The sequence below is a fragment of the Carettochelys insculpta genome, chromosome 1 (assembly GCF_033958435.1).
Source record: "Carettochelys insculpta isolate YL-2023 chromosome 1, ASM3395843v1, whole genome shotgun sequence".
In the NCBI taxonomy this organism is placed as follows: Eukaryota; Metazoa; Chordata; order Testudines; family Carettochelyidae; genus Carettochelys; species Carettochelys insculpta.
Genome location: NC_134137.1, coordinates 307816936 through 307833077, shown reverse-complemented (window position 1 = coordinate 307833077; position 16142 = coordinate 307816936). Strand labels below are relative to the sequence as shown.

Here is a 16142-nt window from a genome sequence, read left to right as displayed (position 1 = left end):
ACCCAGCTTTAGCCCCCACACCTGTGGCACTTTGGGAGCGGAACTGTTCTGACTCAGGAGAAGCAGGCACAATCCCCACTGTGCTGTGGGCAGGATCGCTCCTGCCCAGCCAGAGCAGCCTCTGTCTATGGCAGAGGGGACTCCCCTGTCGCACGTTGCCACATTTGATCAGTTAAGTAGTTAAACCAAACGTTAAACCAGTTAACTAATTAAATGGATTTTACATCCCTATTCAACATCTCCAAAAACAAGTCAACAGCTGCAACCGAAGTAATACTCTTTCCAAGAATTGAGATCAGTAAGACAAGCAGCAGTTATGGGAGCACAAAGGGCAATCGGAGCTGTCACATATGGTCCTGGTCTTCATAGGTGGTAAAAGAATAGAGAATTCGTGAGATCTTTGCTAACAGATTGTCAACATCTATTTGGATGGTAGATTTCTATTGCCAAATCTAATACATGGAATAGTCTAGCCTGAAATAAAGGAACTATCAGCTATGGATATGAATGTCATAAACTACCAGTCAGCAAACTTTTTTAAAGCAAATTTCTCCTATCCAATCTATTGGTTGAAAATAAACCTGCTTCTTCTCAGTTAGGCCCAAGCACTTTTTAAAAAGACTGTATTAAAAAGAACCTGAAAAGAAAAAAAATTGATGTGTACCTTTTCTGCTTCTTTATGATATTTAAGGCATAACTATTATTTTTAAAAGGGTTTCATGTGGGACTGAAAGCAGACGTACCAAAAAGCACATGAAAAGCAGCAAATATAGTTATTCAATCTGCAGATTTAAAGGAGGGCAAGCAGCAACCTTCTAAACTTTTAAAAGATAATCACTTTGGGGTCACAATCTTGATTACAGTTGTATCAAGACTTACCTTTTCAGGCACGTCTAAATGAAACAAAGTTACAGCCTGTTTAAAGACTGCCTTAGACAGTGAGCCATCTCCCTTCTGATCCAGTTGTCGGAAGTATCTTCCTAATCTTGTTACTACACGAACTCCCCTTTTACTTAGCTTCTCTTTAAGTATACCTAAGGAGCAAAATAAATGTTTACAAGAAAATGTTTTGAAGGTGCTTTACCAAAAACTCCCACTTACCACACTGCTAGTTAAACATCATATCTATGCATCTAAGTTCTCTTGTTTTATTAATATAGGGGCCGTCTATATTGCCCAGCAGTTGGGACTCAGATATAAATAGCAGTGCATACAAATGCTGCTCAGTAAATCACTCACGTGGATCCTATAGACATGCATTTAAAAGTTCCCACTTTTCATTAGTGTAATCCTGTTTGAAGATTATATTAACGTGAAACTGCAAAAAGTATTCTCTCTGAAAATCTGTACATTGCAATTGATATAAGAATTGAATCTTCCAACAAATAACAATAAATGTACCCTGGCAGCTTTATTAGCAAACAAAGTATTTAATATGCAGACCACAAAAATCTAGAACACATCCAGTTTATTAAAATGATCAAAAGCTATTCAACATAAAGCTATTTTCTTAATATGGTATCAGTGACAAATGAGCAAAATATATTAAAACTCATTCTCATGTGAATGGGGTTCTTAACATTTCTTTCTTAAGTGATGGTATCACTGAAAGCAACATAGTACACACTACTTTTGTAACTAATCTACAAATGAGCCTGTACTGGGCTTTTCCTTTGTCAAAGGACATAAATATGTTAAAGCACAAACTAAAAGACATGTATGTTTGCATACCTTTTTCCTGAGGTCTGATGCCAGTAGTGATAATTATTGTGCTCACGTTTATTTTTTTAAAAGAAATAATTCTATAAACTTTGTTAATGTTCTTTTAGACAGGTAACAAATACATTAAAATAAAATTAAAGGCAAATTAAAAGTACTAAAAAGTTTACAAACCTTGAACAACCCTGAAAACTTTGCTCTGATCAGTCTCTTGCTGGGTAATGTCTTGCTCAATTCCCACTGAAGTAGTTCTACAATTAACCAGTTCATAATGATAAAGTTACCGATATTGCCAAAAAAAATATTGCTACCAGAAAAATTCTGAACAGCAACACCCCCCACGATTCTTGTATCACTCTCATCAGCATACATGGGTGCCTTTAACAGACACTGGCACACAAAATGTTCTTGTACAATAGCAGTAATATGAGAACTTTCTTAGCTGATAATTTTCTGCTATCAGTTTCTTTCACCACTAATATGTAACACCTCTCACCTGTGGCATTCAACAGAAATGCCATTACTGGAATCTCCAGTACTAAGCCCTTTCCTTTAAGCCTAAGCTCCCAAGTACGTTTTGCCAAAAGCTGTAGAAATGCTCCCACAACTGATAATTAGCATTACGATAACAACCGGATATAACACATAAATAACTGTAAGGTAATTATACATCTAGGTCTCCATTCAGAAAAAAATCTCAATTTCTTGTAAGAGTCATTTAACAGACTGCTTGGGTGGACTGAATGGAAAGTGAATAAAGAAAATTATCAGGTAAGAAAGTGCTAAACAGCTTCTCTCCTCATTCACCACTAATGGGAAGTAGTGAGCAATGAATCACAGAAGTAGGGAGGCCCAGGATAGGCAGAGTTTTAATTATTATTAGGGCCAAATAATTTAACAGAAACAGAAGATTCTCCCTAGAGTGCAAGAGTTTTATCATTTTAGCAATCATTTGGGAATGAACTCCCCCTTCCTACCAATGGAAGCCTCTGCAGAAAAATTAAAGCCTATTTTTCAGATCTTCCTCTGATAAATCTCATATACTTTTCCCCATAACACAACAATGCATCTTGGAGAGGAGTTCTCACTCCTTTGTAGTGTTCTGAGACATCAGTTAGTGTAGATGTTCAAGTCATTTTGCATGTAGCAACTTTGAGGCCCTAACCCCCTACACTGGATTGAATGAAATGAACAAAATATAACTGGTGTCTTTAATCTGGCAGATTGGAGCTGCCCTGTAATAATTAATGGATACTGTATGTTGGCCCTGGTTACTGAGGCTATGTCTACACTACAAAATAAAATTGTCTTTTAATACAGTAGATATTTAACCTTGATTTTAAGATTTAATTGATCACAAATGTTCCAGAAATTCAACCTACCATTTCTCTGTGTCATCTTATTGCACCTCCATTGCCTTATCTAAGTTCAGCTGCATGAGTAATGCATTGTTGGTACCTATCCTACCCTGATTTAGCCCTGTTGCATTATTGGGGTTTTGTACCGTTGAGTTGTGGGGGGAAAAAGCTGCCACAGTTGCTTGTGGGTGTTTGAGGTCACTCTGCCAGACTGCAAAGCACTCTGCCAGAATTCAGAGCACCTACTAACCATGCAAAAACAAACAGGAGATCATGCCAGTTCAAAAGCGAGTAGCAATTGCTCTGTGGAAGTTTGCAATGCCCAACAGTTACTGAAATGGAGTTAGACCTTTAACACCCATTTATGCTTCAACATTAACAGAGATGCTAAGTACTTCAACAAAATGATGGAAGAATCATTTCACAGTAATTGTGGAAGAAGAGTTTATTCTGAATAGAAAGACTTCTGGAGCTTAAAGAACAGCCTTTCCCTAAAATAGTAGGATTGTCCTTGAATGGACAGAGAAACTAATTTCAAACCTCCTCATTTGGAGTTAATGGCAACTAGAAAGCCCTACCACAAACTTGTCTCATCTGTCATTCTAACTAACCTTGCCCCCCTGACTGCACTCAAACGTTGAGTCTGAAGTACTCACCTAAAAACAATGCTAGAGCTAGTACCCCACTTTTTTATGGTTGCAGTTTTTGCAAAATTCATGTAAAATTATGGCCTGAATTATGGGTTATTTTCTGAATTATGTTCAAAAGGCTCTTGATTTTGAACCACTGGTGGCTGTGAATCTTCTCTGTTATTAATAAACATATTTCTCTGGATTGGTATATTGTCCATGAATGCCTATAGCTACCACACAAGTCTTTGCTGTTACTACTAACAGGCATTTCTTAGGACAGGAGGGTGGCTCAAAAGGAAAAGGGTAGACTGAAAGGAAGTCTTGTACAGGAATTATTAGCTCTCACATACAGTTGAACATTTTGTTTTAAAGCATATTGACAATTTTGTTGGTTGGGTAAAACACCTAGTTTTTCTCGGAAGCTGCTGCTTCAGATGTTCAGCTCTGTTTATGGAACAGTGCATTCCTCCTTGATGTAAATGACCAATGGATAGTAATGACTGAGGCCTCTTTGCATTCCCAGTTACTAATGTTTTTAATGTCCTCTCAAACAGTTCCTCAGATGTAAGTTTAGATCAGTGGTCATCAATCAGTCAATCATAATCAACTGAGCCTAGGGAGTCTCGCAGCTGATTGCAATCAAAAGTCTCCCACACTACCCCAACTCCATGCTGCCAACCCATTCTAGGAAGCAGCCAACACAGCTTCTCTGTTTGGTGACGGGAGTAGGAGTCTCGGAGCACTGGTCCTGCCAAAAACCACTGCATCCTGCAGCTCCCATCAGCTGTGAACAGAGAAGTGTGGCCAATGGGAGCCAAGGGGCTGGCAGAGAGGGCCTCCATGTGGAATCACATGCCCCTTGTCCCTGGGACCAAAGAGTACATTGGCTCCTTCTAGGATCTGCATGAGGCCAAGGCAGGGAGCCTGGTTCTTAGCACAACAAAGCTGAGGCAGGCTCCCTGGAGGCCTCACCCCAATCCCCAGTCCCCTCCCATAGCCAGCATCTGAAACCCCTTTCTGCACCCCAACTCTCTGCCCCAGCCTGACTCCCCCCTCCCAGAGCCAGCACCCTAGCTCTGATCCCCCTGCTTGAGCCAGCACCCCATACTTTGTCCTGCACTCCAAACCTGCTCCTGCACCAGAAAGCCCAACCCTGAGCCCCCCCCTAGAGCCAGCATCCCATACCTACTCCTGCACCCTGAGCCCCCTCTTGTAGCCTAACCCCTGCACCAGCCCTGTGAAAGGGAGTGAGGAAGAAAGGGGAGATGACGTGGGAAGGGCAGGACTTCCTGGAGGTGGTGGGGCTGATCCTGCGTTGCCCTTAAGTTCAGAAAGTGATCTTAGGCATAAAAAGTTTGGAGACTACTGTTTTAGATGAAAAGATGTTTGATTTGAAATGACTGATGACTATTCATCCATGGAACATTCAGGACTGCACCAACTGCACCAAGGCCTGGAGATTCAAAGGGGTCGAGAGCTCCTGGCTGCTGCCACTGCTACTGCAACAGCAGCAGCTGGAGCCTTGGGTCACTATGAATTGCTGCCGGTACTAAATGCTGGGAACTGGTGCACGCTGCTGTCTGAGCGATGTTGAGGGCTGGCTACCCTCAGACCATCCTGCTCTGCCCAATGCCCCACCCCTTCTGGGTGCTGAGCCAGACTCCACACACACACCTTGCCTTGAGGCCTACAGTGGCTGTTGTCCTTGCTGGGAGCATGGCTTCCTTGTAAGTCACTGAGTTAGGACCACATTCTATATCAAGGTTTTGATCAGAACAGAACCAGAGAATTCTCTTTTTAAGCCATGACCATACCATCTAAGTCAATGCATCATTTGCTTGACACCTACTAGGTTTTCCTTTTTAAGTTATGCAACAAAATGGTTGAGAGTAACTTGTTTTGCCACTGGAGACAAAGTCTAGTGGCCTTAGCTGAAAGGCAAGGCTCAGTCCTAAAGCCTTCCGCAACAACACTAGACCATCTCTGAATTCCAAAGGCAGGAGGTATTACTAGCAGTGATAAATGAGCAGAGAAGCTGTGCAGCAGAAAGAATGTATTCATGAAGTACAAAATGCCTTGGCAATTAGCAACAATTAAACTCTTGTCCTCTGTTTTGTGAAAACCCTGACATAATTAGAAGGAAAAGCTAGTTGTAAATATCATATAAATAAATATTTCTGGGCACTACAATATGCAGATCAGTTGTAGATTCTGTGGGCCTGCTTCTCATTTACAGTATGGACCTTTTACACCACTGGCAGTATAATGGGGCCCTTAGGTGAGAATTAGAGTAAATGAGAACAGGTTTCATATTATTAGGCATTGAGATAGACAATATGAAATATGTAGTAACAGTCAGTTATGTTGTTCTAATAAAGAAAGTCTTAAGATACTGAATGAATGTCTTAACTGTGACATTGCTGCTGTTTTTATAGGAAGGGATGATTTCTATCTTAATCTCTTTTACATGCTAACACTCCCTTTTCATTACAGTCTGAGTCAGCAAACTCCATGAGAGTATATCTTTAAGTCACTTAATAGAATTAGAATTGTTCAGGAAACACAATAATGGAATCAATCTTCAAACAACATTATTCATAACAACAACTTCAGTACTGCCAATGAAATCCAGAAATCCAAAGGAAGGCATGAAATGTAAATGTCAGTTTACTTTTGCAGAAATATTCAGCTGAGAAGACAACTTACCAAATAATGTACACTCAGTGATTAGTCATTCATTTAACTATTACAAAGATAAAAAGGGATTTTAAAAGTTCCCTTATTTGAGGCTATAACACAAGGGAATTTATTAGGGCTGTCAACTAATCACAGTTAACTCACATGATGAATTGAAAAAAATTAATCACGGGAAAAAATAACAAAAATCATTGCAGTTTTAATTGAGCTGTTAAACAGAATCATGACTGAAATTTATGGAATATTTTCCTACATTTTTAAATATATTGACGTCAGTTACAACACAGAGTGCAAAGGGTACAATGCTTGCTTTTTATTATTTTGTAATATTAGCATGCTAAAAAATAAGCAAAAACAACAGTATTTTTCAATTCACCTCATACAAACAGACAGGCCTGCACAGATACAAATATCTACTCGTGGGTGCAGATATCTACAGACAGAAACTGGTATCCACTGATCCACAGACCTCTACTTTCAGAAGATGCTGCTGCCAAAGGGGAGGAACGTGGCACCCCTGCTCCTAACAGCCAGCATTCCATGCCAGCGGTGCCTTCCATCTGTGTGGCTGTTCCACCCCAGCCCTGTCTCAGGGCTGGAGGTGGTACAACCGTACAGCAGGGAGGTGGTGCTAAGGTGGGAGCCTGGCTCCTGGGAGCAGCAGCATCATATTCCTCTCTCTAGAGTACAGCCAGTGTCTCCTGGAAATAGCACCCTGCAGGCCAGTGAATACAAATTCTGTCCACGGATATTTGCATCTGTGAGTAAAAATCTGTATTTGTTTGGGAATCTACACGCAAGGATTATAGTGCAACTTCATTAGCATGAAGCTGCAACTTACAAATGTAGGGGGTTTTTTGTTGCATAATAGCACTCAAAAACAAAACAACATAAAGCTTTAGAACCTTGAAGTCCACTCAGTACAACTCTTTCTTCAGCCAACTGTTTAGAAAAACAAGTGTGTTTATATTTACAGGAGATAATAGCGCCTGCTTCTTCTTTCCAATGTTAACTGAAAGCGATGACAGGTGTTCGCATGGCATTGTTGTAGTCACCATTGCAAAGTATTTATGGGATAGATACACTAAATTCACATGCCCCTCTATGCTTCAGCCACTTGTCCAGAGGATATGCTTCTATGCTGATGATTCTCATGAAAAAAATAACGCATTAATTAAATCTGTGACTGACCTCCTTGGGAAATAAATTCATGGCTCCTGCTCTGTTTTACCCACATTGTACTTTATATTTCATGGTATAGCAGGCTCAGTGGATGAACCAGCACGAGCAGGCTCAGTGGATGAACCAGCACGTGTTGTTCAAGAAGACTTTCAATGCCGATTCCACAAGACACAAAGAAGGTGCCACATGCAAGTTCTGAAGACATTCTACATCATCCAACCCAAGGGTTAAGAACCTCTGAGTGCCTTCCAAAATCTGAGATGGGAGAGGTATGGGGCATGCTTTCAGAAGTGTGTAAGGAGCAAGACTCTGATGCAGAAATTACAGAACCTGAACCACCAAAATATAAAATTAATCTTCTACTGGTGTTATCTGACTCAGTTGATAAAAAATGAACATGAACTGGTCCACACTGGTTTGGATCATTGTCAAGCAAAACCTGTTATCAGCATATGCTCTGAAATGGTGGTTGGAGCATTAATCTTTAGCGCACCTGGCACATAAATACCTTGTGCAACACTAGTTATGACAGTGTCATGCAAAAGCACCTTCAGCTTACATGAAAACAGGAAGTGGACAGCAGATCTCTTGCAAATACAAACAAAATTGTTTATCTTAACGATTGGCTGAAAGAGTAGTAGTACTGAATGGACTCCATGTTTACTGAGGTTAGCTTTCAGCATGCATGAATCCAGTTTCCTTTTGTCCTTGTTTTCTCCACTTACTGTATACATTTTTTGCCTCCAACTGATACAGTAATATTCTCAGCTGTACCTTCACCAATCATTTTACTGAAATTTAACTAACCAATTGTAACATATTTAACATGATTACCTAATCAGTTATATCCCACCACCCTCCTTAACTTGTTTACACCCAGCAAAATTAACTACACCACAGACAGAAACAATTGAAGAACCAGACAGAGACCATACAGATAAACAATAGAGATAGTGGGGAGCATAATGACAAAAGAGCAACAAAATGAGGATTTCCCAACCCCAACTATTGATAAGAGGGGCCTTGCCAGACAGAAAATTATGAACCTAAGTTTTCTTTTAATCTTCTAAGTTCTTCCTGATAGATTGGATCACCTTTCTAACAGCCCAATATTGGTTTATTTCAATATGGTTGATTTGGGATGTGTGAGAATGTGCCCACACATTTCCCTATTTATGGCTGCCCCTGCTGCTTAGCCAATGGTTTAGGTTGAGAACAAGGCCTCACACTACCATAGTAAGAGAAGACTCACACAGGCAGACTGTGATTTTGATTCTTTGTTTCTATGCCCCTATAACTAGTAAATGATAAGAATATACCTAAATTTGTAAAGTATATGCCTTTACAGGCACACCTGAATATCTATAGCCTAACAAGCAGAAGGTGTATTACTTCAAATGAAATTAAGTTAAGATGTTACTCTCAGTACCATCAGAAAGGTTTTAATATGTGATTTGTATCTAGATAGATTGTAATTAAATTCAAGTTCAGCACCAAAATGCAATGAACAAGACCTTTAAGGAACATTAACTCTTATTTAACAACTAACCTTCCCACTCCAACAAGTAGTTAAGAACTCCTTTGTACCTCGCTTTATTATTTAATCAGCTAATTCTTCCTAAAAGGAACCTAAATGCAGAAAATTTTAGCAGCATAAATATGTATTTATTTAACACTTGTATATAAATTTATCATTTGTGAAGGTAGATGCAAAAAAGGAAAAATTAATTTAAAAAAGATAATCTCTTGCACTTACTTTTGCATATCCACTGCAGCTTCATCGACATTTGTGACACGAAGGGTAAGAATTGGATTCTGTTTAATACTTTCTGGAAGGCTAAGACTGCAACTCAGAAAAGTCAGATTAGCACCCTGTAGACAATAACAAGTACTTTACGCGCAAGTTGTATAGTTCCTAGTGCTATGCAAGATATTCATCCTAAACTATGATTTTAAAATTTTAACAGGAAAAAATGTTATTTTAGGACACAACTGCAGTATGGCACATATTTCTAGCTATTATTTGAAAATAATTGAAAATTATTTGAAAACACAAAATATCATATTTTAGTATTTTAAAAATTACAGAATCAGAAAGAGAAATAATATGCTAGCGGCTGTACTTACACGGAACAACCATGAATTCCTATCAGAATCTGCATGTCCACCCTGTATCAAGATCTAACTCATAACTTTGTTCTGCTTCATTGCAGCCCTTTCCCCTTCCACAGTTATTCACTTTGGTAACAACAATATGGCTGTGTCTACACTTGCATTCCTCTTTCAAAAGAGGTATGCAAATGAGGGAAATCAAAAATGCAAATTAGATGTAGATTTGCATCTGGTGCCTCGTTTGCATATTTTATTTGCACATGTTCAAAAGAAGCTCTTTTGAAAGAAGAAAAGCAGTGTTGATGTGGCTCTTTCAAAAATAAACCCCATCTTCAAAAGAACCCTTCTTCCTAAAAAATAGGAAGAAGAGTTCTTTCGAAGACGGGGTTTACTTTTGAGAGTGCACTGTCTACACTGCTCTTCTTTCGAAAGAAGCTCTTTTGAAAGAATATGCAAATGAGGCACCAGATATGTAAATCTGTACCTCATTTGCAATTTTGATTTACATGCTTCTTTCGAAAGAGGAATGCAAATGTAGATACAGCTTATACGTTTACAAACCCTCTTCTGGCTGCAGCTACATGCCCTCTGGTGGGACAAGTAGAACATGCAGTCTGTTTGAGACCACTGACTTCTCTAGGATTTGGCTGTCAGTGGGTCTCAAATTTCATTGCACTGTGACCCCACTTCTGACAATAAAAATTACTTCATGACTCCATGGCTCTGCTTGAGCCCCACTGCCCCAGGTGGGGGGGCAGGGGCAAAGCCCAAGCCTCACCTCTATGAGCACCGTGGCCAAAGCTGAAGCTCAAGGGCTTTAGCCTCATGCAGATGGTCTACAACTTGAGCCCTCCTTCCCACAGCTGAAGTTTTGGGGCTTTGACTTCAGTGCTGGGAAGTGGGGCTTGAGCTTTAACCCTGGGTCGCAATATGTCCAAGCGAGGCCAGGTGACCCCATGCAATGTGGGCTGCAACCTCCTTTGGGTTCCCAACCCACAATTTGAGAAACACTGACATAGCTCAGTGCTCCAAACTAGAGCTGGGTTAGAGAGGGTATTTGCCGCCTTGTGCAAATCTGAAATTTCTGTTTCACAATAGGAAAAAAATTGAAAATTTTTGCAAAAAAATGAGAGCACTCATTCAGTAGTTCAGTGATGAGAGCACTCTCTTGGGATATGTGAAACATCAGTTCAAATCCCTGGTCTGCCTGATTTGGAGCAGGGACCTAAACCTGAGTCTTCCACATTGCAGCTGAATGCACTAACCACTGGGCTAGTGGCTATTCTGGAGGGTCGGTATCCCTCAACATTCCATCCTAACCTGAGAAATCCATTTGAAATAAACGTTCATCAAAATTGAAAAGTTTCATAAAAAGTTTTGGTTTTGATAAACTGACATTTTAAAAAAAAAAATGGATTAGCAAAAAGTTCCTAAACAGATCTAGTCCAAACGACTTAATCCTTAGGGCCTCAAAGCAAGCTGAAGTTAAAGGAAAGGCATCCATTAACCATTGCATAGTCTGGGTTAGTGTCTTGAATGCCAGGTTAGAGTCCTTGCTTCAGCCTTAAATTCAAACAACCCTACTAGCATTTTCAAACCTTCAGCAAAATTGATATATTTTCGATAAAAAATACTTACAACATAAAAGTCATGAAGATCATATTGTTGTCCTTTTCTTTGTCCACGCTGGTGATTATAAACTCCTTTCTGAATGAAAGGCAGGGCATTTGTTCTGTGAGATCATTTAAAATAAGTTTAAATAATTAAACTTGAACAAAATTTTTCTGTATACATTCTGGAGAATTTGTCCCTGAAAATTTTTAAGTTATTTATCCTACCTATTTTTACCAAATTGTCGATATTCATATACAGTAAGAGATCTGTCACACATAAAAAAGAATCCAATCAGCTCTCTGCAAGCATCACGTCCATTCCTAGAATGGTAGTTGGAAAGCACCATTAGAATTGTGTGTTTACCACAATGTATTTCAAACTGAAATGGGATAAGTGTAACACTATTTTGAAATCAACACCTTTAATAGCCGTTCATTGGTAGAGGCCCTGCAATACTATATAATCATTATTTGAAGAATATTACTGGTTTTGATTGCTTTAGTTTTGTTTGAAATATTGTCCAATCTAGCCTATGGATGCAGCCATGTATCTGAATTTCAATTTAAGCTATCTACCTAAAATGCTTCCCAAAAACAAGTGTGTAGCACATGAAGAAGTTTCACAAATCAACGAACAGTTTATATACATTAGGACCAGCTATGTTCATCATGAACTTTGAAATTAAGGGACTGTGTGCTCAGCTGTGTCCAGAAAGCACTAGCTGCAGCAAAAGACATCAGAAAGTAGTCCTTTACATCACTCCAATTCTTGGGTCAAATGAGCTGCAAGGCTACCCTAAACTATGTTAGCATATAACAGCTGCCATGAAAAATTAAAATTGCACACATAACAGTGCCCAGCCTGGGACAATGTTTAATGTTGCTCCCACTCATTCCTGCTATTATGGCTGCAGGTCTCATGGGGCCCAAAGAATCCCAGTCCCTCTGTAAGGCTCTACATACTATGAAATCACTTCTAAAAAGATATGTAATGCAGTTATGTAACTCTGCAAATTAAAATAATTCATTACTCACAGGTTTAAAAAGGGGGTTCTGTTAAATGCATGATTACCTTGATATAATTCTGCCATCAAAGCGTACCTTATTAGAAAGCATATTTTCAGTTAGAGAGGATCTGGTCCTTATTCTGTTAAAAGAATGCATGTTGTTTATAAATCAATATATTCTACAAATATAAAATATTGTATGAAATAACCATTTCTAGAATTCAACAATAATCCTGGACTGTGGTAACCTAGTTAAGAGCTGATCTAGATTACCCTTCCAGTTCAGTCATAAAGCAGATGAAAGAGCTGAAATTCAGAGCACGAGAACACACATAAGATGTGTTTGGAACACAGACACTACTGCTATTTAGAAAGTTCCAACCTGGTTCACCCCAGAAATACAAATCAATCATAAAGAAGATCATCAAGGCAGTACTCACTCTCTCCCGGTCTTGTTTTTGTACCTCTAAAACTGGCTGAAAGAAACTTTATTGCACTTGGCAAAAGAAAAAGGAAAAAGAAAGTGATAAAGACCAAGCATGAAGAGTTTTAGCCTGAAAAAAACAGGTTTTGCTAAAGTTGTGACTGGCTGAATAATCTTGCACCTCAAAAACCCAAATAATCACTGCAAAAAAAATAAAATAAAATAAAACTTACTTTGTTTCATGTAATGTTCTCTTTCTAAAGCGCAATGGTGCTGTTCCAAGACCTGCAAAGGTCTGCTGATCTCTCTGGTAAGTACCAATATTTGTACTTTGCTCTGGATCGCTTATTACAGCCCTAAGAAGAAGGAAAAATAAAAGAAATAAAACAACTAATACATATCAGAGGCTCTTAGCTGGAGGGGTGCACTCCCGAGGGATGGGTGTAGAATGTATTTTGGGGAGCATGAGAAGCTTTAGGAGAATAACTGAGCATGTTTACCAATGGCAAATGAATAACTAGGAAAGCTGATTCTGCCAGATATATCATGTCCTCAGCTGGCATGGTGTTTTTGACTCTAGTGGTGCTGAGCATTTTAATGGATTTCTCCTAAGCATGAATACAAAATTGTATCTGTCTGTTAATCTGTTTGCTACAATGAAGTGTGCACATTAAACTGTTAAGCATCAACCACCATTGCAGTTTTGCTTTTTGCAATGGATCATTGGCTCTATGTGAATAAATGCACCTTTCTGTTTTTAATATTTAGTAAGTGTTGCATATTTTTTTAAATTGGTACATGTGCTTGTGTGGCACTGGGGCATAAACTACTATGGACACAAAGAAGAGATGTGCTATTAAAAAGTTTGAGAATCATTGCTCTATGATAAATTAGGCTGTTGATTAATCATATTTAACTCACATGATTAACTGAAAAATTGTGATTAACTGCGGTCTTAATCACTCTGGTAGAAAACAGAATACCAACTGGTTGCAAATATTTACACTGTAAAAATGACAGTAAAAAGAAACAGTACAGTAAACCCTCAAAACACACGGCTTCAGGTTGCACGTAAATCACTTTAACGCAAGTTAAGCAAACTTCAAGCTCCTCTGTGGCCCCTTCCCCAGCCCTCCAGTGGCACAGCTGTCAGCCTGACAGTTGTGTGGCTGCAGGAAAGCAGGGGGAAGGCTTTTAGCTTGTTTAGCTGCCCACAGCTGCAAGCAGCTAGGCATGCTAAATTCCCCTTTCCCCGTCTTCTCCCAGCTGTGCGTAACTTGAGGGCTTACTGTATTTTTAAATTCACCTCACACAAGTACTGTAGTGCAAACTCATAAATTTAGGGTTGTTTTTTTTGGTTACGTAACTGCACTCAAAAACAAAACAATATGAAACTCTAGAAATCCACTCAGCTCTACTTTTTGCTCAGCCTATTGCTAAGACAACCAAGTTTGGTTACAAGTTGCAGGAGATAATGCTGCCATTTCTTGTTTAGAGAACAGGCTTTCACATGGCACTTTTGTAGGAAGCATTGCAAAGTATTTATGTGCCAGATATGCTAAACATGTGTACGCTCCTTCATGCTTTGGCCACCATTTCAGAGGACATAGTTCCATGGTGATGATTCTCAATAAAAACAAATCAAATTTATGATTGAACTGTATGTGTCTCCCTCTGTCCTGTCTGCATTCTGATATATATTTCATGTTATAATCATCTAGGATGATGGCTTAGCACGTTTGCTTTAAGAACACTTTCAGTGCAGATTTGACCAAACACAAGAAAGGTAGCTGTCTAAAGACAGCAACAGCACCTGACCCAAGATTTACACCTTAGAATGATAAGGTACGGAGCATGCTTTCTGAAGTCTTAAAATAACAGTGCTTCGATGCAGAAACTACAGAACTCAAACCACCAGAAAGTTAAAAAAAAACACCTCAACATTATGCTGGTGGCATCTGACTCAAAGGATTAAAATGAGCATGCATCAATCTGCACTGCTTTGGATTGTCATCAAGCAGAATTCCTCATCAGCACGGATGCATGTCCTCTGGAATGCTGGCTGAAGCAAGAAGGGATACATGAATCCTTAGTACATCTGGCACGTAAATATCTTCAAATGCAGAATACAACAATGCCATGCAAAAGCCTTTTCTTACTCTCTGCTGACACTGAACAAGTGGGCACTATTATCTCCTGTTAATGTAAACAATATTATTTTTCTTAATGCTTGACTGAACAAGTAGTAGTGATGAATGGACTTGTAGGCTTTAAGGTTTTACACCATTTTATTTTTGAATGCAATTCTTTTTGTACATAATTCTAAATGTTAGTTCATCTTTCACGATAAAGGCATCGCACTAGAGTCTTCTATTAGATTAATTGAAAAATACAATTTCTTTTATTTTACAGTTCAAATATTTCTAATAAAAATAAATACAAGTGAGCACTGTACACTTTGTATTCGGTGTAATTGAAATCAATATATTTGAAAATGTAAAAAAATAAAATATTTAAATATACGATATTCTATTATTAACAGTTCAATTAATTGCATGATTAAATGTTATTTGTTTTAATTGAACAATTAATTTAATTTTTGTAATCGGTTGACAGCACTAATGGTCAATATACATTTGAAGATCATTTATGTTCTAACTGTTATAAATGCTAAGGTAAGACAATAATGTTTCACAAGCTGTCTTTGATTGTGCATACCTATGGTACACTGTGCAAAATAAGCCTGTTAATCAGTTACCTTGCACAGAATAAATGCAAGAATGGTCTATTAGTTCATATCTGATTGTGTTTCATCACACATACTTTTAAAGAAGAAAAAATGTATTTTATAATTTGAAGGATCATGAGGTTCTTTTCAGTCTCTCTGCTCCTGCAAAGGCTTTATCATTTTTGTGTCTCTCTCTCCAATGACAATTAGTGGTGTTACTTACACCGCTTATTAGCTGTGTCTACACGTGCACGCTACTTCGAAGTAGCGGCACTAACTTCGACGTTAGGCAGCGAGACGTCGAAGTTGCTAACCTCATGAGGGGATCGGAATAGCGCCCTACTTCGACGTTCAACGTCGAAGTAGGGACCGTGTAGACGATCTGCGTCCTGCAACGTCGAAATTGCTGGGTCCTCCATGGTGGCCATCAGCTGGGGGGTTGGGAGATGCTCTCTCTCCAGCCCCTGCGGGGCTCTATGGTCACCGTGGGCAGCAGCCCTTAGCCCAGGGCTTCTGGCTGCTGCTGTGGCAGCTGGGGATCCATGCTGCAGGCACAGGGTCTGCAACCAGTTGTTGGCTCTGTGTATCTTGTGTTGTTTAGTGCAATTGTGTGTGGGAGGGGCCCTTTAAGGGAGTGGCTTGCTGTTAAGTCCGCCCTGTGACCCTGTCT

At 39.2% G+C, this 16142-nt stretch overlaps 1 protein-coding gene across 5 annotated transcripts in view; it reads right to left on the bottom strand.

Moving 5' to 3' along the window:
* Positions 1–16142, bottom strand: part of CAPS2 (calcyphosine 2) — a 52566-nt gene that overhangs the window by 9336 nt on the left and 27088 nt on the right. For all 5 annotated transcript variants that reach the window (XM_075012705.1, XM_075012714.1, XM_075012731.1 and 2 more), the window contains 7 exons: positions 12978–13100; positions 12386–12460; positions 11539–11634; positions 11339–11432; positions 9345–9460; positions 1894–1970; positions 880–1034 (listed from right to left, as the gene is read on the bottom strand). In XM_075012705.1, coding sequence (XP_074868806.1) covers positions 880–1034; positions 1894–1970; positions 9345–9460; positions 11339–11432; positions 11539–11634; positions 12386–12460; positions 12978–13100 — 736 coding nt within the window. The remainder of the gene's footprint in view (positions 1–879; positions 1035–1893; positions 1971–9344; positions 9461–11338; positions 11433–11538; positions 11635–12385; positions 12461–12977; positions 13101–16142) is intronic.